General features: G+C 45.9%; 1 protein-coding gene across 1 annotated transcript in view; it reads left to right on the forward strand.

The window, feature by feature from the left end:
- The window catches only part of LOC119160953 (uncharacterized), a 270658-nt gene that overhangs the window by 199284 nt on the left and 47005 nt on the right, over positions 1-24369 (forward strand). Inside the window, exon 15 of the mRNA XM_075880196.1 lies at positions 22113-22221. Coding sequence (XP_075736311.1) covers positions 22113-22221 — 109 coding nt within the window. The remainder of the gene's footprint in view (positions 1-22112; positions 22222-24369) is intronic.

Raw genomic sequence — 24369 nt, forward strand, 5'->3', positions numbered from 1 at the left:
TAGTCGCAGGTCACGAGCAAAGACTAAAGGGCATAACCTTGAAAAGGCCATCCAGTGTTACTAAAGCAGTCTTTTCTCGGTCTCTCTCATCAACTTCGATTTGCCGATAGCCGGTGATGAGGTCCATTGAATAAAAGTACCTCGCATTGTGAAGTCGATCCAGAGAATCATCTATCCATGGGAGCAGTTACACGTCCTTCTTCGTGATTTCGTTCAGGCGGCGATAGCTGACTCGGAAGCCTAGAGTTTTGTCCTTCACTGACACCACCACTGATGCTTACAGACTCTTTGAAGGCTGGATGATGTCATTACGTAGCATTTTGTGGACTTTTTTTCTATGGCCTCACATTCTCATGTCGAAACTCTGTTCGGGCTGCGATAGAGTGGCCTGACACTTTTTTCTCTTACGATTCGATGTTTCGCAACGGGGTTCTGTCGAATTCTTGACGATGACGAGAAGCAGTTCTTGTATTTCAGGAGCAGGTTTTTAAGCTGTTCTTGTTCATGCCTCAGAAGGCTCAGATTAGCATCGAAAGCCGCTTGAAGGGCTTCAGTCGTCCAAGTACATTCAGCAGAATCAGTGACAGCGAAAGCGTTAATGGCTTCCAGTATTTCGTCGATCTAGACGACCATTGTACCTTTGCTCACGTGCATTTTGTACTAGCTGCTGAAGTTTGTGAGCATCATTCTTGTGTTACCTCCCTATAGCTTGGCTATTCCTCTCGCAACACAAATTTCACAGTGGATCAACAGGTGCTCGTCACCTTCAACGATTCCTTGCATGTCTGTTGATTCTTGAGTGCCAAACGAAATTATGACGCTAAAGGGAGGAAAAATAGTGATTTGGTCTTCCATCACATTCAATGCGTGCCTTACTGACGGCGTGTGCAGCGGCAGTGCTTTTTTTGTGGATAGCGTTATTGCCTGAGACCTTAGTTCGATGAGAACACTTTGTTGACTTAAGTAGTTCAACCCAAGTATCACATCTCTGGAGCAGTGGTGTAAAATTTGAAAGGTGGCAGGATAAATCTAGTTATTGGTAGTGACTCTTGCTGTGCAAACAGTCCCGCCGCGGTGGTCTAAGGGCTAAGGTACTCGGCAGCTGACCCGCAGGTCGCGGGTTCGAATCCCAGCTACTGCGGCTGCATTTCCGATGAAGGCGGAAATGTTGTAAGCCCGTGTGCTCAGATTTCGGTGCACGTTAAAGAACCACAGGTCGTCGAAATTTCCGGAGCCCTCCACTACGGCGTCTCTCATAATCATATGGTGGTTTTGGGACGTTAAACCACACATATCAATCAATTGCTGTGCAAACACCAGCCGGCCTTATTAGATAACCCCCAGTGGTCTGGATTTCAGGGCCTTTCCAAGCAGTCTTCACTTTCTTCAACTTCATCATGAAAGGCCCACTGACGACTGAATAGTCGGCCCCAGTGTCGGCGAAAGCGGAGACGTGGTGGCTGTCGGATATCATGTGCAGGTCGCTAGTTCATCGCTGTGCGTTGCAGTTTAGACGGGGCCTCAGGTCACTGCTACGTTAGTTTGCTCCACTACTTCCACACGGAGTTCTCAGGTCTCCTGACGGGAAGTTTCTACTTCAGGGCTCTGTCCAGCTTGCAGTGTCGATGTTTCATTGCGTTAAAGGCGACAGAGGCCGAGGGTCTTCGGTAGTTCGTCGTACAGGAACTGCATCTTCATCAGTTGCTGTCGTTAGTTTTTCGATTATGGGATCAAGGAAGGGCGATTATGGATCAAGGAAGGTTATCCACGTCAGCCAGCGTGGATAACATTAATTCGAAACTGTTAAAGAATACTAAACATGTCACCACAATTTTCCTGTGTTTGCTGTTCTCGCAGTCACTTTCAACTGGTGAAATGCCATATGACTGGAAGGTGGGAATGGTTGTTCCAATCCACAAAGTAAGTGGCAGGAATTGCCCGCTTAATTATCACCCCATTTCATTAACGAGTGTGCCCTGTAAGCTCATAGAACACGTCATGTACACAGAAATTATGAATTTTCTTGACTCAAATACTTTCATTCTTCACAGCATGGGTTCCGCAAAGGCTTTTCCTGGGAAACACAACTGGCCATTTTCCTGCATGATATTCATAGCAACTTAGATTCTGACCTCCAGACAAACGCAATATTTCTAGATTTTGCAAAAGCGTTGGACAAGGTACCACACCAACGTCTATTACTAAAACTTTCTCTTGCGAACATTAACTGCGACATTTTGCGATGGATTGAAGCGTTCTTGACAAACCGATCTCAGTTCGTTACCATTAACAACCGCGCATTTAGCTCCCTACCAGTGACCTCCGGCGTACCGCAAGGATCTGTTCTCGGACCTTTACTCGTCCTAATGTACATCAATGACCTGCCTCTGCACGTGTCTTGCAACGTTCGTTTGTTCGCAGATGACTGCGTCATTTATCGAACAATTACTAACACATCAAATTAAGACTTACTTCAGGAGGACATCAACCGTCTACAGCAATGGTGCGACCGTTGGTAATGGAACTTAATCCTAAGAAATGCAAACTGATGGTATTTTCTCGTCGGTACGACCAATTTCCTTACACATACACAATCAGGAACATTCCCATGTGTTCTGCGCAGTCTTACAAGTACCTAGGTGTTACTACATCGAACGACTTGTTTTGGCGCACACATGTCACTAACATAATTTCTTCTGCTAACAAATCACTTGGTTTTCTCAAGCGTTATCTGAAATGCGCCCCCGAACTGGTTAAACTACTGGCCTACCAGTCAATAGTCCATCCGAAACTGGAATATGCATCAGCCATATGGAATCCTCACCAAAAATATCTCATCAATGCTCTCAAAGTCGTTCAAAATCGTGCCGCAAGGTTCATTCATTCTAATTATTTATATTGTCACAGGTAATGGGTATGAGCCATCAACTGTAGGTGGAATCCTTGGGAAGTGAAGAAGAGGGCTTTTGCATCCTGGTCTGAGGGCAAGCAAGACGTCGTTTCGTCGCAGTCTGTAATTACGTTCGTGGCACTGGTGGAGGTGCTGGGTAAATGCGCCTCGGCTGCAGATTTTCAGCCGACACACCGAGCTACTTGGAGACAGCTACAGCTCCCACGGCAAGAAGCAGTCGCCGCCTGCGAGGACTATCTCCCGAGTACGGTCCCCTCTCTCAAGACGAGATGGCAACTTCAACTAACAACCAGGCGAGTCAAACCAACGACGCCTATTCTTTTCTCCCGCATGTTTTTCATGCGCCACAAACACCACGCTCATTCCATGGAGACATTTATGAAGATGTTGACGACTGGCTTGACCACTTCAATCGAGTTGCCAACATCAACGAATGGGATGAAGCTCGCAAGCTGCGGAGAGTTTACTTTGCGTTAAAAGACTCTGCCAAAACGTGGTACGAGAATCACGAGGGTTCCTTTGCGGCGTGGCATGAGTTCAGTTGACAGTTTCGTGATGCGTACCGCAGCACTGAAAGGAAAGAGAGAGCGGAGCAGGCAATCTCGTCTCGGAACCAACGACCCAACGAGAGAGTTTCGATCTTTGTCGAGGACATGCTTCGACTCTTCAAGCGTGCTGACCCTGCAATGTCCGAGGAAAAGAAGGTGCGGCATTTAATGCGTGGGGTAAAAGAGCAGCTCTTCGCGGGACTCGTGCGCAATCCACCAACGACTGTGGCAGAGTTCATAAATGAGGCAACCACAATGGAACGTACTCTCCAGTATAGGTCGTCACAGTATGAACGCCACGACGTGACCACTGCTGCATGCTTTATCGGGGCTGACAGCGAGAGGCATGCCCTTGCTGAGTTCATAAGAAGCGTCGTGCGGGACGAGCTGCGCCAACTCCAAGCATTGGGACCCCAACCACCCGTAAGTGATCTCACAGACTTAATCGAAATGAGATCCGACAGGTGGTCACCCCACTCGCGCCAACAAGGCCTGAGGCCCCTGTGCTGACTTATGCGGCGGCTCTGCGATCTCCTGCGCCACATGGCCCTGATCCCACCATGGGGAGAATGGATCAGGCTAGCCATCGATTCCAGGGCACCTCTTCGACTCCGCCACCCGCCTCAAGGTTTCTGAGTGCACCAACTTATCGTCCGTCTGAATCGCGGCAGAACGCCACAAAGGCCAGCGTGTGGCGTACGTCCGATAACCGTCCACTCTGCTACCACTGTGGCGAAGTGGGTCACGTCTACCGTAACTGCCAGTACCGCCAACTTGGTCTCCGTGGCTTTCACCCTGATGCTCGGTGCCCGCGTTACGGTGAGCGTCCTCGCGACATCGAAGCGTACCTTACGGGCCAGCAAGCTCCTCGCCTTGGTCAATGCCCCCAATCACGATCACCATCACCTCGCCGCCCCACGTCACCTAGCATTCTCTCGTCATCTTATGCTCCTTTCAGAGGCCGGTCACCGAGTCCCCACAGAGGAAACTAGAAACCGCGGCTCCTGGGGGTGAAGCCGCGTCCAACGAACTGTCAAAGAGCCTCCTTCGACGCAAAGACCTGACGAAGACCGTTCTGACTTTCCAGTCGTTTCCGAAAGTCATAAGACTGTTTCCGCCGACATCACCGTACACGTCGATAATCACGTCACTGCCCTCGTCGACACCGGCGCCGATTATTCGGTTATGAGCAGCGCCCTAGCATCCCAACTGAGGAAGGTAACTACCCCTTGGCAAGGACCGCCGTTGCGCACGGCAGGGGGCCACCGCGTCACGCCAACTGGAATGTGCACAGCCCGTGTTCGAGTACGTGCTTCGACGTTCATAGGGTCTTTCCTCGTGTTACTTGTGTGCTCCCGTCCACTCATTCTGGGGCTAGACTTTCTTCGCGAACACGGCTTAATTATTGATTTACGAGACTCGCAGGTGTCGTTCGCGCACCCGTTTCATCCTGAACTGGAAAACCCCCGCTCATCGAAGGCTGCCCTACGTGTATCCTCCGAATCTGTTACTCTGCCTCCCCGCAGCAGCCTTTTTATCAACGTTAAATGTGACCAAGACGTCCCCGATGCTGTAATTGCAGAAGGAAATTTGTCCCTACTTTTTGCACAACAAATCTGCGTTGCCCGAGGTATTGTTCAGCCCAGTAGAAAGCAGGCTTGCCTATTAGTCACGAATTTCAGCGAGGAGTATCGCCATCTTACCAAACACACTGCGATCGCATACCTTGAGGATATTGCCGACGTCCCTGGTCCCTCAACATTATCTGCTCTTTCGTCGTGCGACGATTCCGCCGTGACATTTGAAAGCACTCTCGACATAAACCACGGTCTACCGTCTGCACAACGGGAACGTCTTTTGAAACTACTCGGCTCATTTCGGGACTGCTTCGCTACGAGTTCGAAAGTTAACCAAACACCGCTTGCCAAGCATCGTATCATCACCAAGCCTACCGAGAGACCCATTCGACAGCATGCCTACGGAGTCTCGCAAAAAGAACAAGACGTTATACGCCAACAGGTCCAGCAGATGCTCAAGGACGATGTCATCCAGCCATCGACCTGTCCCTGGGCGTCCCCTGTTGTGTTAGTAAAGAAAAAAAATGGTACTCTGCGATTTTGTGTCGACTACCGAAAGTTGAACAAGATCACGAAGAAAGACATGTATCCTTTACCACGAATAGACGACTCGCTGGACCGCATTCGCAATGCTCGTTACTTTTCTTCCATGGATCTATGCAGCGGCTATTGGCAAATATCTGTTGATGAGCGCGACCGCGAAAAGGCCGCCTTCATTACTCCTGACATACTCTACGAGTTCAAGGTCCTTTCTTTCGGCTTATGCTCGGCACCAGCTACTTTCCAAAGAATGATGGACACGGTTCTTTCTGGGCTAAAATGGCAATCGTGTCTTGTCTACCTTGACGATGTGGTCGTCTTCTCGGACATGTTTGAGCAGCACGTCCAGCGCTTACAGGCAGTTCTTCAGGCGATTGGAACAGCTGGACTTTCTCTCAAACCTGAGAAATGCCACTTTGCATTCGAGGAACTGAAATTTCTTGGTCACGTCGTCAGCCACGCCGGTATACATCCAGACCCTGAGAAAACGAAAGCTGTTGCCGCATTTCCTGTCCCAACGAACAAGCGCGACCTCCGCCGATTTCTGGGACTCTGCGCATATTACAGACGCTTCGTCAAAGGCTAAAATCGCTGAACCGCTAAATGAACTTACAAAAGACGGCGTACCGTTTGTTTGGGGTCATTTGTTTGGGGACTTGGAGCTGTACTGGTTCAATGGCAAAATGGCGTAGAGCGCGTGATTGCCTATGCAAGTCGAACACTATCATCTGCAGAGAAAAACTACTCTGCAACAGAAAAGGAATGCTTAGCCGTTGTTTGGGCTATAACAAAGTTTCGCCCTTATTTATAACGGTCGACCATTCAGGGTAGTTAGCGACCACCATTCTTTGTGCTGGCTCGCCAACCTCAAAGACCCTTCCGGTCGTCTAGCACGCTGGAGCCTTCGGCTGCAAGAATTTGACGTTACAGTCATTCACAAGTCAGGACGCAAACACACTGATGCTGACTGTCTCTCACGTGCACCAATTGGAAGTACGAGCGCGGACGTTGAAGAGGACGATACATTCCTTTCCTCTGTGTCAGCAACCGACTTGGCTCAACAACAACGAGACGTCATGGAGCTAAGCCCGCTGATTGACTACCTCGAAGGCCGAAAACGCAGCCTTCCTCGAAACTTCGCACGTTCGCTAGCCTCGTTCTGCATCAGGGATGGAGTCCTCTATAAGAAAAATTTCGACCACACCCAGGCTACTTACCTACTGGTTGTGCCGACCTCGCTTCGGGACGATATTTTACATGCTTGTCACGACAAACCATCATCCGGACACCTTGGCTACACGCGCACATTGGAAAGAATTCGCCGCTCATACTACTGGCCCCGCCTCGCGAAGACAGTCAAGCAGTACGTCCGCACATGCCGCGACTGTCAACGCCGTAAGACTCCACCTGTCCGACCAGCAGGACTACTACAGCCTATCGCCACGCCGAAGACACCATTCAATCAAATTGGCATCGACTTGCTCGGCTCATTTCCCACCTCTTCGTCTGGAAACCGGTGGATTGTGGTTGCCACCGATTATTTAACGCGTTACAGTGAAACAAAGGCCCTGCCCAAAGCTACCGCAGCCGAAATCGCACACTTTTTTGTCACCAGCATCGTACTTCGTCACGGAGCGCCAGCTGTAATAATTACTGATCGTGGTACAGCTTTCACCGCACAGATGCTTCAAGAAGTGCTGAGACTAAGTGGTACAGAACATCGGAAAACCACGAGTTATCACCCCCAAACAAATGGACTCACTGAACGGTTGAACAAGACCATTGCAGATATGCTATCTATGTATGTGGCCGTTGATCACAAGAACTGGGATGATATACTCCCTTACGTAACTTTTGCTTACAATACAGCAGTCCAAGAGAGTACAGGTTTCACCCCATTTCGCTTAGTTCATGGTCGAGAGGTCACTACAATGCTCGACACAATGCTCCTTCCCAACAACTTGAGCATGTTCAACACGGACGCTGCATTGTTCGCTCAACGCGCCGAGGAGGCCCGTCAACTCGCCCGATGCCGTATTCAGGCTCGCGAAACTGCCGACGCACACCGCTACAACCTTACACACCGAGAGGTTACCTTCAAACCAGGCGATAAAGTTTGGGTGTGGACTCCCATCCGACAGCGTGGTCAGTGGTCACTCTGAGAAGTTGCTTCGGCGCTACTTCGGCCCTTACAAAGTTCTGCGTCGACTCAGTGACGTTACGTATGAAGTTCTCCCTGAGGGCGCCTCAAGACGTTCCCGTCGGTTTCCACAAAGTGATGTGGTGCACGTGTCAAGACTCAAGCCATATTTCTCGCGTCATACATCGAACGTGGACTAACTTACCATGCAATGACTATTTTTTTTTGTCACTTTGGTTTTTTTTATTGTCTTGTGTACTTACTCCTTTCTTTATTGAGTAGTTCTATGACGCCAGCCCATTTTTTCCCCTTACGACGGAGTTGTTGGGTTCCATGGTAGCATCTTTTTTTTCTAATTTTTTTTCTCGACGCTCATTACCAGCATCGAGCCGATGCTTTTCGAGGAGAGGGAGTAATGTCACAGGTAATGGGTATGAGCCATCAACTGTTGGTGGAATCCTTGGAAAGTGAAGAAAGAAGAGGGCTTTTGCGTCCTGGTCTGAGGGCAAGCAAGACGTCGTTTCGTCGCAGTCTGTAATTACGTTCGTGGCAATATGACACGAGCATATCTTACTTAACAAAAGAATTTAATTTGCTTTCCTTTAGTACGTGCCGACGCACTGCAGCCCTCTCGCTTCATCAGCCACTCTATATCCTCCCCGCAGCCCGAGCATCTCATCGTACACGGCACACTTTCCAAGTGGGCCGCCCTCGCATGCACACTGTTACCTTTTCCGCCTCATTCTTTTGCCATGCCGCTACAGATGGGAACAACCTCCCCACCAGATCGCCGCCATCACTTGCCTGTGTTTGTTTGCGGAAAGTATCACTGCGCACTTTTCACAATAAAATGTTAAATTATAGTTTGTATTATTTACTGTACTAGTGATGACATATTATTTATTGTACTTGTGCTGACGTATGTAAAACCTTAGCCCATGTATGTTTCTGTATTTTTCTCGTGTTCAGTTACATGTTATGCAAATTATGTACTTTAGCGCATGTGTTTTTCTTTTTTGTGTTTAGTTATGCATTAAACAAATTATGTACTAATACATTCCCACCCCTTATGTAATACCCCTTTTAAGGGGTCTTTAAGGTAATAAAATGGAATGAAGTGAAAGGGCCCTGGTTGGGGCTGCTGCACTGCTGTTGTCAATGGGGGCACCTGTAAGGTCGAGGTGATGGTGAACGGGAGGAATGTCCAGGGGCCCATTCTGTGGCAGTCAGGTATTCAGCGATGTTGCATGGTCGCTTGCCATGCTGTGGGGGCGTTGCATTGACAGCGAAGCCATGTAGGCCAATTTAGCGGTACTGGCAGTGATCGTATGCCTAGCCACCTTCTCCGCAGTGGTAGGAGAGTGGGAGATTGTCATCACCATCATCAGCCTGACTACGTGGGCTGCAGAAAAAGGATTCTCCCATGTTAGTCGACTCAGTCTTGTGCTTACTGCTGCCATTTTATAACCGCGAACTTCTTAACCATCTGCCCACCTAACTTTCTGTCGCCCCCTAACCCACTTGCCTTCTCTGGGAATCCAGTTAGTTACTCTTAATGACCAGCGGTTATCCTGTCTATGCTCTACATGCCCGGCCCATGTCTATTTCCTGTTCTTGATTTCAAGAACGATATCTTTAACATAGTTTTTTTTTTCATTGATCCACTCTGCTCTCATCTTCTCATCTTGTCTCTTAAGGTTACACCTACCATTTTCCTTTCTATTGCTCACTGTGTCGTCCTCAATTTAAGCTTAACCCTCTTTGTAAGTCTCCAGGTTTCTGCTCCGTCGCTAAGTACCAGCAAGATGCAGCTGTTATATACCTTCATCTTGAGGGATAGTGGCAATCTACCTGTCATGATTTGAGAGTGCTTGCCAATTGGGCTCCATCTCATTCTTATTCGTCTAGTTACTTTAATCTCGTGGTTCGGCTCTGCGGTTATTACCTGCCCTAAGTAGACAGTCTTTTACAATTTGAAGTGCACAATTACCTATCTCGAAGCGCTGCTTTCTTCCGAGGTTGTTGTACATTACTTTCGTTTTCTGCAGATTAATTTTAAGAGCCACTTTTTCGCTCTCCTTGTCTAACTCTGTAATCATGAGTTGCAATTCGTCCCCTGAGTTACTCAGCAATGCAATGTCATAGGCGAAGCGCAGGTTACTAAGGTACTCTTCATTAACTCTTACCCCTAAGTGTTCCCATTCTAGACCTCTGAAAACCTCCTGTAAGCACGCGGTAAATAGCATTGGGGAGATTGTATCCCCCTGACACCCTTCTTGATTGGTATTCTGTTGCTTTCTTAATGAAGCACTATGATAGCAGTTGATCCCTTGTAGATTTCTTCCAGGATGTTTATATATGCTTCGTTGACGGCCTGATTTTCAGTGTCTGCATGACTGCTGATATTTCTACTCAATCAAACGCCTTCTCATAATCTACGAAGCCTGCCCCGCCGCGGTGGTCTAGTGGCTAAGGTACTCGGCTGCTAACTCGAAGGTCACAGGTTTAAATCCCGGCTGCGGTGGCTGCATTTCCGATGGAGGTGGAAATGTTGTAGGCCCGTGTGCTCAGATTCGGGTGCACGTTAAAGAACCCCAGGTGGTCGAAATTTCCGGAGCCCGCCTCAACAGCATCTCTCATAATCATATGGTGCTTTTAGGACGTTAAACCCCACATATCAATCAATCAATCAATTAATCTATGAACACCAATCTATGATTGGTATTCTGTTGCTTTCTTTATGAAGCACTATGGTAGCAGTTGATCCCTTGTATATTTCTTCCAGGATGTTTATATATGCTTTATCGACACCCTGATTCCGCAGTGTCTGCATGACTGATGATATTTCTACTGAATCAAACGCCCTCTCGTAATCAATGAAGGCTATGTATAGTGGTTGGCTGTATTCTCAGCATTTCTCTATTACCTCATTGATAATATAAATGTGGTCGATTGTTGAGTAGCCTGTTCGAAATCCTGCTTGTTCTTTTGGTTGATTGGATTCTAATGTTTTAATTCTGTTAGCAATTACCTTTGTAAATAGCTTGTATATGACGGAGAACAAGCTGACCAGCCTGTAGTTCAAGTCCTTGTCATCTCCTTTCTTATGTATTAAGATGATATTGCCATTCTTCCAAGATTCTGGTACTCTTCCCGTCAGGAGACACCTTGTAAACATTGTGGCTAGTTTTTCTAACACAATCTGTCCTCCATCTTTCAGCAGATCTGATGTACCTGATCCTCACCAGCAGCTTTGCCTCTTTGCATGCTCTCCAAGGCTTTTCTGACTTTTTCTATCATTACTAGTAGGGTGCCATTTGGGTTACTGCTAGTTCTTGTATTAAGGTCGTGGTTGTCCCGGTTACTGTACAGATCTCTGTATAACTACTCTGCTATTTTAACTATCCTATCTATATTGGTAGTTATTTTGCCTTCCTTCTCTCTTAGTGTATACATCCGATTTTTGCCTATCCCAAGTTTTCGCTTCACTGCTTTCACGCTTCCTCCATTCTTCAGAACGTGTTCGATTGTCTCCATGTTCTACCTTCTTACATTGGATACCTTACACTTATTAATCAACTTCGAAAGCTTTACCAACTATATTTTGTCTGTTGTATTTGAGGTTTCCATGCTTTTGCACTTTCTAATGAGATTCTTCGTTTCCTGGGACAGCTTGCCAGGGTCCTGTCTAAGTACCGTACCTCTAACTTCCACTGCACACTCCGTAATGATACCCGTCAGAATATCATTCATTGCGTCAACGCTAGGGCTGTTTTCCTCGATAAAAGCCGAGTACCTGTTCTGAAACGAGACTCTGAATTCCTGTGCTTTCCCTCTTAGTGCTAGCTTATTGATTGGCTCCTTGCGCATCAGTTTCTGTAGTTCCTTCTTCAAATCTAGGCGAATTCGAGACCGTACCATTCTATGGTCACTGCATCGTACCTTGCCAAAGACTTCCACGTCCTGCACAATGCCTGGGTGTGCACTCAGTATAATGTCTATTTCTTTCTTACTTTCGCCATTAGGGCTCCTTCATATCCACTTATGGTTCCCTCGTTTTCGGTGGAAGGTATTCAAAATCCACAAATTCTACTAATGACTCTCCTCCGGCATTTTTAGTAGTGATGCCATAATCTCCTACTGCCTGCCTGGTCTCCAGCCTGCTTCTTCTCTACCTTGGCATTGAAGTCTCCCATCAGGATAGTATACTGTGTTTTTACCTTACTCATTCCCGATTCCACGTCTTCATAGAAGGTTTTAACTGGGGCGTCCTCATGGCTGGACATAGGCGTGTAAGCCTGTACCACCTTCATCTTGTATCACTTATTGAGCTTAATTACGATACCCACCACCCTTTAATTAATACTATAGTATTCCTCTATGTGGCCAGCTATGTTTCTGTGGATAAGAAACACCACTCCCAGTTCTCTTCTGTCAGCCAAGCCATGATAGCAAAGGACGTGCCCATTCTGTAGCTTTGTATAGGCTTCATCTGTCCTCCTAACCTCACTAAGTCCTATTACATCCGCGTGGTGATGAAACTGCATTAAGAGGCCTTGGGTGCGACCGCACAGGTGACCACCACCGGTAACGCACTCCCTCACCAGAGAAGGATTGGTCACCCTGGTGCAATATCTGGCCACTACCTCCCACATGCATACGTCAATTAACTCACGGCCCTCAGTCCCCAGTGGCTGCGAAGCAACTGACCACGGCGGCAATCAGATCTGCAGTGCAGCAGAGGGTGCCAAGAATCTCTGGATCCGGACAAGCCCCCATTGGAGCCTGAACTTAGCAACGTTTAACACTAGAACCTTATTATTTAGCGAGACAAGTTTAGCTGTACTATTCGAGGAGCTAAAGGTTGTTAAATGGGAGGTTGTCAGGGACATGCCAACTGTCTGTCTTCTTCGGTACGTAGCGCTGGGAGGCAGGGGAGTGGTGTTGTCGGCGTGTGTGAACGAAAATGGGACGGCGCGGCTTCTAATGTGGATCTGGGGTCGAGTGTAACGTCGGGCAGCAGCAGCGTAGCTCATAGCTTGGGGTGGCAGCTGTGCTGGCTCTATGATGCCCAGCGATTGCTGAATTTTTTCTCTGACAATGTCTGAAATTGATGAAACTTGAAGCTGGCACGACGGGAACATTCGGCGAAATTCTCCACGCAATACAGCTCTCATGGTTTCATGCAAATAGTCAGAGAAGAGTGTCTGGATCTTTGCACAGCCTAGTGTCAAGCAGCAGTTGAATTGTCGTGTGTACATTTCAAGGGTCTTTTAGGTAGTTGTCGTTTCTGGGAGAAATTCTTGGAGGCTGTTCAGGGGATTCTATATCAGTCCAGCAAAATGCGCCTGCTTAACTCCTCGCAAGAGGAGGCGAACTTTCTTGTCCTCAGGCATTTTGAGGCTAGCGTGGCGGTAGAGTTACGTTATCATTCTGTGAAGAGTGCCACATTTTTATTTGGCAGCTGCATGCAAAGTTCTAGGAGAGCTGCAGCCTTACAAGTGGGAAGGTATCTGGCCCAGAAAATTTCCCATGCTGTGAGGTTTCACTCTTGATTCTCAAACCAGGCTTGAGTGGCGTCATCTATAAAGACATAAACATGCCGAAGCTTGTCGTTGCTCCAGTTGTTGTTGGCGGTGACTTAGTTTTATGTCTCCAGCCAGGTTTTCGGGTCTTCGAGGGATTAAGTACGGAAAGTTGGCGGCTTCCTAGGTTGCCGGAGCAGGATAGGTGCAGGCGTAGCAGAGTCTGTTATCGTCGCTGCGGTCGTGGTCAGGGTCTTGGTCTGTCTGCTCTTCTCAGGTAGAGGCCCAAACTCTGGTGATAGACCTTGCTGCCTTTAGCTTGTTTGCTGCACGGGGTTGTCATCGATGTCTTCACGACTGGTGTTGAGTTCACGGCTTGATGGGGGGAATTCGATATATGAAAAAAGCAACATCTCCACCAGGTGTCACAGGGTCATGACTTCGACAAAAGAAGCAGATAGTAGTTCGAAAATCAAACTGTTTATTTGGCCAAACTTGTGGCCGGTCAATCAAAAGTCAGGTTACAGCAGTACCACTGGTACTGAGATCGGCGAACTGAGTGTTGGCTGTCGATCAACTCACAAGCGATGCAGCACGTAGGCATTTATACACGTGCCGTCAAATATTCTAGCGTTATCGGTAGCAGCCCTGAAGGCTTCAGAATAATCTGTAATGTTCGTGAAAGTAGACGTAATCTCAACGAAATGATCTACTACAGTCCCAAAGCTCCTCGAGCATTGCAGGTGTGGTTTGCGCTGAGAGTTACGTACAGTGTAACAGGGCGATAACATAACTTGAGGCATGAACGTGGAAATATTCTAATTGTGAAGACTGAGTCAAGTTCACAAGCAGAGTGCAGAGTTGATTTTTTTAGATTCCTTCCTTTTTAACAGAGGCTTGATTCCTGCCGTGGGCCAGCGGCCTAAAGCTATCTCTTGGCATCATTCTACAGATTCTCATAAAAAGCTGCCATTCGTGCAAAATCAACATAGACAGAAAGCATATCAGTCTACTTTCTGTCTACTGTTTCAGTGTGAATGACATTTGGTACCCCTTCATAACATACATGCACAGGGAAGTTCCTGTCTTTTATATGAGGTATTTATTATAAGCAACGTGCTAGTACGCTTTCATTTCCTTATCAACTCGTATTTCAATGTAGGCACACTGGTGTCTCATACCCAAATGTCTCTTACATCAATATCTTTTATAAAGAGGTTCAAATAGCTATAATCGATATGAGTTAACAAAACAGGCTGTACCACTACAGCCCAACACGTATATATGAAACTCGAAGGGGATCAAGAATTAGTTCGATATAGGAAAAATTTGATATTAAAAAAACAGATGCCCCGAGAGCTTACCTGTAACGGACCATCACCTACAATGGGCACATTCAAGAATGACAACTAATTTTGCACACAAGCCACAACAAAATGATTTATTTGCGTGAAAAAAAATGACTAACCTTGGCCTGCTTCTTCGTTTTTGAAATGTTGAAGACGCTAGTCTCGATCTTGTCACAACTCACGCGAAGCGTGTCGTCTAAGTGCTCTTCGTTGTTGTCTTCACTGGTTTCTGCAAGTTCCGCCGCCTCGAAGCCTGCCTTGCGTAAGCAGTTGACCACTGTGTTTGTCTTCACATCTCACCAGGTGTTGAAGATCTTCGCGGAAAACAACTTAGCAGAGATTTCTGGCCACTCCATCATCCACTGCTGGATGTGCTGGCTGCTGACAGCTTCATTTTCACCAGAAATGGTTTTGCCAACGATGTTGAGGCGCGGCATAAATCAGTGAAGCCACCCGGTGTTGTCAGCGAAGTTGTTTCACCGAGTGCAGCGGCAAACATTTGGCCTTGGCCATCAGCATCGAGCCATCCACCGGAATGTTGTTCGCGCGCACTTCTAAAAACCAGTCATAGAGTGCCTTTTCTACATTCTCGTGGGCAGGAGCGTGCACATGACAGGTTTCTGATGTTCGCTGCACTGCCGCCTTTGCCTTGATATCTCCTTTGTTTTTCAACAAAGTATTCAGAGTGCTCCGTTGTATTCTGAAGTTGTCCACGACGATCGAACATTTCTCGCCCACCTCAATACTCTGAATGGCCTTCAACTTTGTCGCAAAGTCAAGGGTCTTGCGCTTCTTAACGTTGGCCATAACTACACGAGAAGTCGACAATTTAAGGAGTCCACAGCGGCTTTGCACACCATGCACGTAAAAGAAAAATGCTGCACATGCGGTGCTACATAGGCGACGTGACAGCTCGAGAGTAACAAAGCACTCGCGAGGCGATGGCTACATGCGAGGGCAACAGCAAAAAGCGCGAGCTGTGGTTGGCTGATCAAACCTCGCAAAACAGCAACAAAAAATAAAAGGTGAAAGGAAGAGGACGTCGGCTCTTTCGTTCCTGTTCTCTGAGCCGACGCGTACGGGGAGGAGGCATGAGAAAGAGAAAGCGAAATGAAAAATAAAAAAACATCACTACATTTCAAGCTGCTTGAAGATAATTATGGGGAGAAGTTTTCAGAGGTGATTATTGTGATTAAAGTTGAGATAGAACTGAGACTGATTGTCGTTGTGATACTTATATATACTTTTTCATTCAAAGAGATAGTGCTGAGACTGATTGTGATATAGCAGTGATTCTTCTTTATAGCTGATATGAGGTTCTGAGTTCCGGGTTACATTTTGACTTCATAATCACAGCTTCATCACAGCCTGGTGTAGAATTTTCTTGTCGGTATTGCCGCCTTGCATCCGCTTCAAGTTGTCTCAACTGCACGTCAGCTTGGTGTTTTTCCCCCTTAGCCTTTGCTTCCTTAGCCCTAGTCTGTGGTGTAGAACTTTTTGTCGCCGTCGCCACTTTGCATCCGCTTCCTTCTCTTTTGTCTCCGCGATAGCTTCCCGTCGACAGCGACGTTGATACTCAGCACGTCACGCTTTCCTGCGTTCGTCTTCGTCCATATGAGAGAAGAGAATGTGTGGTATGGTACGTTGTTATATATATATATATATATATTGACAGCAGCGCCATCACATCTACAGTTAACCACAGTGCCCTCTGTTGCTTATAAGCTGAAGGTTACATGCATGGATGGATGGATGAATGGATGGATATGGCTGCATCCTTTAGATCGGGCGGTGGCTAGCGCCACCAAGCCCTAATAATTAATGAACCAAAAACTATATTTTTTTTCTCCTTTTATAAACTGAGGTTGAGGATTTGTACTTTGCAGTGAAGTGTTTAATTTTCACTCGTGCCTTGACTTTAGCCACCAATCGTATAACCTCCTTCTGTTAATTCTACCCGCTTAATATCTATTTTGCCCTCCCTGTCCCTAAACCCAACTGCTTTGAAAAACTCTGCGCCATCATCCTGAACTATAGGGCAAAGCCCTTTACAGAACATTATCAAGTGTTCAGCAGTTTCTTCTTCTTCTCCACACTCATTGCATACCGTGTCTACCCCTTCGTATTTGGCCCGATATGTTTTGGTTCGCAATACTCCCGTCCTGGCCTCAAACAGTAGAGAACTACCCCGAGTATTATCATAGATCCTTTCCTTGGCAATTTCCTGCTTAAAAGTTCGATAGACCTCTAGTGCGGACTTCTTAATCATGCCAATTCTCCACATATCGGTCATAGCTTCTTTCTTTCACCTTCTTCTTAATCGACAATTTTTTTTTGGTTTGGCCCCGTGCTGTTTTCTAAGTATTTGCCAGTCAATTTTCTGGTTCGCTTCCTCCATTTTGTATCGACATTCTTCATGTACAAGTAGCTGAATACCTTCTTAGGCCAACGCTCCTCCCCCATTTCTCTCAATCGCTTCTCAAATTTTATCTTGCTGCTAGCTTCCCTGCCCTCAAATGATGTCCATCCCATATCACCTTGTACACCCTGATTTGGTGTATTCCCGTGAGCTCCTAAGGCAAGCCTACCTATTCCACGTTGCTTTATTTGTAATCTTGCTTGAACTTCTGATCTCATGCACAAGACCGCATTGCCGAACGTCAGACCAGGAATCATGACCCCTTTCCATATTCCTCTGACAACATCATACCTATTGTAATTCCACAGTGCCTTGTTTTTCATTACCGCTGCATTCTTGTTACCTTTAGTCGTCACGTATATTTCGTGTTCCCTTAGGTTCTCGGCCCCAATTGCTTATCCATACGCCCAGATATTTGTATTGATCTGTTATCTCTAGCGTGACCTCCTGTATTCTAAGCTCACTACCCTCGTTGTCATTAAAAATCATGACTGCTCATTTTTCTTGACCGAATCTGAAATCTAACCTATCTCCCTCATTACCGCAGATGTCCACCAATCTCTGCCAATCATCTTTGTTGTCGGCCATTCGCACTATATCATCTGCGAACATCAATGCTGGTAGTGCCTGTTCAATGAGTTTTTCTTGCTTGACGAAAGAAAGGTTGAAGCCCAGTCCACTTCTCTTTAATTTGGCCTCTAATCCTTGTAGGTACATCATGAATAATAAGGATGACAGGGGACACCCCTGCCTAAGCCCCCGTTTGACCTCTGCAGGCTTGGATACCTTTTTTTCCCACTTTATAACTACCTTGTTACCTTTATAGATATCCTTTAAAAGATTAGTGACTGCATGTTCCACGCCTAGTGTGTCCAGTATTCCCCACAATTCCTCTTGAACCACACTATCGTACGCTCCCTTGATATCCAAAAATGCTAGCCACAGGGGCCTGTGTTCTTTTTTTGATATTTTGATGCACTGCGTCAGTGAGAACAGATTGTCTTCCAACCTCCTGTGTTTCCTAAACCCATTCTGCAGTTCCCCCAGCACCCCTTCATCCTCTATTTTTGCCTGCAGTCTTTCCTTTATAATCTGCATTGCCAGCCTGTAGACCACTGATGTCACTGTTATAGGACGGTAGTTGTTTATGTCAGCTTTGTCCCCCTTTCCGTTATAGATCATGCTCATCCTGCTAAGTTTCCATCCTTCGGGAACTTCACCATCGATTATTATTTTGCTCACCGTCTCTCTCAAAGCCTGCTTAAACTTCGTACCTAATGTCTTTATCAGCATAAGTGGAATGCCATCTGGGCCTGTTGATGTACTACTAGGAACCCTTTTCTCAGCTCTTTCCCACTCTCGTTGTGAAAATGGAGCCGTTACGCCACTTGATTCATCCTTGTCTATTCTGGTGCATAAAGCACTTCTTTGTTGAAATTTTTCTGTCATCCTTGTTCTTATATATTCAATAGCTTCATCCCCTTCTACCCTAGCACCTTTGGCTATAGTTATAAACCTCTACTCTAGGCTCGTCTCATTTCTTAGGGAGTTTAGATGGTTTCAAAATTTCGCAGCAGCCTTTCTATCTTTCTTATGTACTTCTGCCAGCCACTGAGCTCCCTTTCTTCTAATCTTTTCATTGTTCAGAAGGGATGCATCTCTTCTACAGCTTAGAAAGGCTTCCCATTTTCTTTCAACATCATCTGTTGGTTCACCCTGCTACTTAGCATGTCTGTGTTTCCTAGAGGCTTCCTGACGTTTTGCTATGGCTCTCTTAACTTCCTCATCCCACCAACTTCTGGGTTTGTGTCTTTTTTTCCGAGGTGACTTGTCACGCGTCTTAGCAAGCTCTAGCTCAAAGAGTCTAATTAGATTCGTGTGTGTCCACACTGTCTTATTATCCTCCGTGATTACTTTCTCAATTTGTTTAGTGGCTATTTCGATTTGCCTTTCTGGATAAAAATTTTCCTGTAGTTGCTCATCTTGTTTCCTTCCCACTTTCACTGCTCTTCCAAAACTTAACTTGATACGCTTGTGATCACTACCCAGACTTCTGGAGGCACCTTCATCTATGTGCATTCCCCTGAGCTTATCGTACATCCATTGTGACATGAGTGCATAATCTATCGTCGACTGCAGCCTTTTACCTCCCATATTATTTGCCCTTAACACTTCTCAGTACTGTTGCAAATGATCAAATCAAGCCTTTCACACATATCCATGATTATTTGCCTGTCGGGTGGTATACCCATCTATATCTTCTATATGTGCATTCATATCTCCTAGTATAATTATCTCGCACTCTTTTCCTAACTCCTGAATGTCCTTTGATATACACTCTATCATTGCCTGGTTTTCTTTTCTGGCCTTTGCTCCCGTCCACAAGTACACGAAACCAAGGAGTGTCATTTGACCTGCCACTTTCTCTTTTAGCCATAAATGTTCCTTGCACTCCTGCTTGATCCTTTGCCAGTCTGCACTTTTATGAATGAATGCCCCAATACCACCCCCCTTTCTGCTGCCTTCTGTTCTATTACAATATTCCCACGCGTAGCCCGGATTGTTCGAAGGTTATTCCATGTCCCTGAGATGTGTTTCTACAAAACTGTATACCATCGGCCCCTCTTCCCTTAGCTGTTCTTCTATCTCTTCCCACTTCAGCCTGTTCCTACCACCCCTCATGTTTATATACCCTATGTCTGAATTGGCTCGGCGCTCGTGGCTACGTCTATTTCTGCTGCAGACTCTACTTATCTTAGATACTGGTGCCACTTTGGAATCGTATCTGTCCATACCACCTGTCAAAGAGTCTCCCTGGTTGTTTTCCTCGTTACTAGCTATCCTGCACCCCGAAGGGCCCGCTTGCCCCCAAAAAAAGCTACTGCGCGTCCTGCAAGTCGCCAACCCACCTCATGACCTAGCTGCCCATCGAAGTGAATTCTGCTCGTTGAAAACCACCCCACCTATGCACCTCTCTGTTTATTTCCACCACCTCAAAGCCTTTCTCTCGACTCATCCGCCATATCTTTTGGTTTGCGTTGACAACCGCTCTTTGTAGGTTGATACCACGCACCGATACCTCCGGTATCGTGCATATCACTACCTGTACCTGAGGAGAAATGACGCGCATGTCATCGACGCCTTTTGCCAGTGTGGTTGCTAGTCCTGCTGTATCTTCATTTAAGACATCATTTAAACCACCTGAAATTATCACGAGGTTTCGTCTATCAGCTGTAGTTTTTAGCTTTGCGTTCGCTTGCCTCATGACTGCTTCTAGCTTGTGTCCTTTGAACGCCCCTACTGCAACCCTCTTGTCACCTCTTACCCTCTCTTTGATGGCTTCTGTGCATCGATTTAAGTTCGAGTCCCCAACGATTATCACATGCTGTGACTTTTCAGCTGGAGCGTCCTCCACCTGGGGGCTACTTGCACCTGTGACGCCGGCTGCTTTGTTCCCTCCCAGCCCCACCACTACTTCGCTGAACCTGGGCCTTACGACAATTGAACCGGCTGAACCTGTTTTTTCCAAACTTGCTTGCTCTTTCTTCTCCGCCGTTCTGGTTGCCGGTTTCCTACTGTTCTCTCCGTAGGCCGCTCCTCTGTTCACCTTGGCTAGTGCTTCCTCGGCGGACTTCAGCCTTTCTCCCATTGCCCTCGTTTTTTCTTGCTCTGTCGCCAACGCAATCTGGAGCTCGGCGATTCTCATCAGTAGTTCACTCTGGGCAACCATCATTTTCTCCATTTTTTCCTCGACCTCACATTGCCTATACTTCGCGTCAGCCTCTTTTCCATCCGCTTCTACACTTGGGTCCACTTTCAAACCCACTCCACATCCTGAACACTTTACAGTCTTTTTAACCATGTCTTTCTGACACCAATTGTCTCTATACTCAATAATTACTAAACTCGAGCCCTGCTCTACGGAAAAAAAAAGAAAGTCTAAGCTCTACTACAAAAATTTGCATGTTCAATCTACGCGCACCTCCCCCACGAGGTAGCAAAAGAAAAAAAACAACAAAAAGTTCAAACACACACACACACGCGCACTAATAAATACCTGGTGACTGGCCCCCGAAAAAGCCGTATCATAAAATAAGTGCTATGAAGATTTCAACTGCTGCCTTATAACTATAAAGACAAGCTCAAAACATGCAAAAACACTAATCTGCACATTCGATCGGGAGCGCTCAAAAAACACGTCCATCCACCGTGACAGTCCGAACCGAACCGGTTACCACCAACGGTTACCACCAAAAATGGTTGCCACCAACGGTTACCACCAAAAAAAACTGTTATCACCAACGCCCTCTGTTGCTTAAAGTTGAAGGTTATATGGTGTTACGGGCAGACGGGAGACGGCGGACATCGTGGGGTCTTCAGGAGCTTCGCCCCTAAAATGTTCTGCAGGGTTGTGCGGTCCGGGCCGTCTCGCCCTTACCCTTTTTTTGAGCGTTTTGGGTTTTGGCGGAGGCGTGGTGCTGCTTGGAGGTCACTAGGCTTTGCTAGTGCCAAAAGGAACCTTCCAACTCGCGCGGCATTCGATATATCCGAAGGCGGGTAAAAATACCGTTCCATATGAACATGCGAATTTCTATACTTTTATAAAGGAATTTTAAGGGGATAATTTTCGAGTTCGATATACCCGAAAATTCTATATATATGGGTTCAATATAACCTTTTTCGAATGTAGTGGAAAATTATTGTTGTAAATTTTTTAAATATGTTGAACTTAGTCTTCTAGGGCCTGGCCACATTCACCCCATAGAATTGAATCACACATGCTTTAGGTGGGGTGAATATGGAGGGGTGGATGAAAACATCAATATTGTATGAGGTGTTTATAAAAAATTATTTTGGCAACATATTTGGGGGAGATATTTGACCCGATTCCAAGTGTTTTTCGAGACTTGAATGATGATTCAGAGCCCTTAAAGGAGCAGTACCAGTTAATGTGCACAAACAGGAAACCAGTGCTTAGACAAGATCAGTGCTCTGGTTTATATGTATGCATGTCAATTTGAGTGTTTCTCTAACAAAGTCCTAGTTCTGTTATTCTTCAATGCTAATAATCATTTGTTTTTCATATGTTTCACACTGAAACAGATACGGTCAGCCCCACGAAGCGAGAAGAAGATGGCAATAGGTGCTCGAAATTCCAGAGCTCGAATCACCAGAGGTGCTCGATCATTTCCAAATGTGCCAAGAGACCTTGGTGAGAAAAGGCATGCTCACAAGCTTGACTTTGTTCTAGAGGTGTTGGTGACGGCTTCAAGTATTTTTAAAAACAATACAGAGCATGTGAACCGGCCACTTTTAAAACGATAACTTATTTGTACAAGTGCAAATCTGGAATTGTGTGATGTTCAGCTAAGCAATAAGTTTGCCTAATGAAATTTGTTGGGTTATTTTTTTATGTAGTAATCTTAGTGTACACACACACACATGCTATGTATGAGTGAAATTTGCCTGATTTTTGAAGACATGTTCACAAGCATGGTTTTCTTCTTGATGCAATGGTGATGACTTCAAGTATACTATACTCTCAACAGGACAACAATGGACAAGGCATCATGAGGTGGGGTGATGTGGTACCCAATAGACACATGATGTATATAGTTTAGGCAGCTGAAATTTGGAGACTTAGCAATATTTGCGTGAGCGTCTCGTCCATTGCCTTGAGGGAAAAAGAAGTTCACTATTTGCCCCGCGCGCATTACCGCCGAAGGTGACGTAGGCTCATATATATTGGTTTGCAATCTTTTGTTCATGTGCATGACATTTTTATTTTATATTCTGCCTCATTTCAGAAGTAAACTTCAGTTTTAAGTTCAGCGCTCCTCTGTATTTATTCCTATCCCTTATTCCTTGTTCCACTGTTGTCAGTATAACGGACAACAACTTGCCCGAAAATTTGCACTCTTAGGCTTGAAGTATTCAAGTGATGGCTTCAAGTGTTCGTTTTACAGTTGTCTTAGAATTCTCACTAAATGGTATGATTAGTGCATCCACCAGCTTCAACCGTTAGAGTGTTGAATTTTTCTGAGAAAAACTTTATCAGATGATCAAATCACCTTATTGCAGTTTTTGTCTGTTTGAAATGTGTAAAGTTGTAAAAACATTGTAAAAAAGGAAAAAGGAACACTTTTTTCGAAGTCGGCATTACTCAAACTTGCAAAACATTTAGTAGTGTTTCAGAGCATGGTATTCCTTGAAGCGTGGGTCTACGTAGTGTGCACACATAACACGCATTTCCCATCTGCACACATAACACACATCTTCATTCTCCTCTTGGAGTGATAAGTTGTACTGGCAAAAATACGGCAACCACATTCAGAGATCTCTGCGCGTGGCTGCCTTGGGTTGAGAAAACTCGGTAATCAATAAGAACAAAAATTACTCGTGAGTGTAGGTGATAAACAAGCTGAGAGTGCTGCCAATAAAGATGTAAATCAACGTCCGCTGCCCCTACAAGAGTGATGAGAAAGATTTTTTTTTTTAATTTTGTGTGCCTCCATTGTGATCATGCGGCAAAAATGAAACCACAGAAGGGCATTGCTTATACATGTTGCCACAGACCGGGCGAAGCACTCACAATAGAAATCAGTTCTGTTTATCTCCACAAGAAGGTAGCACAATCATTCACAATGCTTCTTGCAAGTTCTTAGAGGTTCACCTCCTAGTGACTTAGGCAGCTCCCATTGAGCATGCATTGCCATTACAGTTTGAAATTACAAGCACAAGGTTGAAAACATACCCGTACGACTAGGAAGGACAATGTAGGACAAAAAAGACAAAAATGCCATAGGCGCGTGTGCTCAAGCTTGAGTGCACATTAAAGAACCCCAGGTGGTTGAAATTTCCGGAACCCTCCACTACGGCGTCTCTCAATCGTATGGTGATTTCAAGTTGTTAAGCCTTACAGATCAGATCAAATCAATGTATGACGGAAAAACTGCCATCGTGCATGTATGGCAAAAACACTTAGTGTCAATTGCATAGTTAAAAAGGGCAGGTGATTAAAATCAATATTGTCACGGGGTCGTGACATTGACGGACAATAGGTCGAAGATAAAACTTTATTTAGCCGAACTTGTGGCCTCTGTCAACGAAAAATCAGATTACAGCGATACACACTGGCGCTGATAGCGATGAGCAGAACGTCTGCCATCAATCAACAGAGAAGCAGCGATACCCGTCTGTATTATACGCCAGCCTTATCACTGGTCGTTGCACAAGCTCTGAAATAATCTCGAGTGTTTGCGTCTTGCGTGCAATCTTAATAGAATGATCTACAATAATCGCGAACCTTCTCAAATAATGAGGTGCAGTTTGTGCTTAGCATTCCTGGCAGGCTTTGTGG

Source organism: Rhipicephalus microplus, chromosome X (genome assembly GCF_043290135.1).
Source record: "Rhipicephalus microplus isolate Deutch F79 chromosome X, USDA_Rmic, whole genome shotgun sequence".
NCBI classification, from domain to species: Eukaryota; Metazoa; Arthropoda; class Arachnida; order Ixodida; family Ixodidae; genus Rhipicephalus; species Rhipicephalus microplus.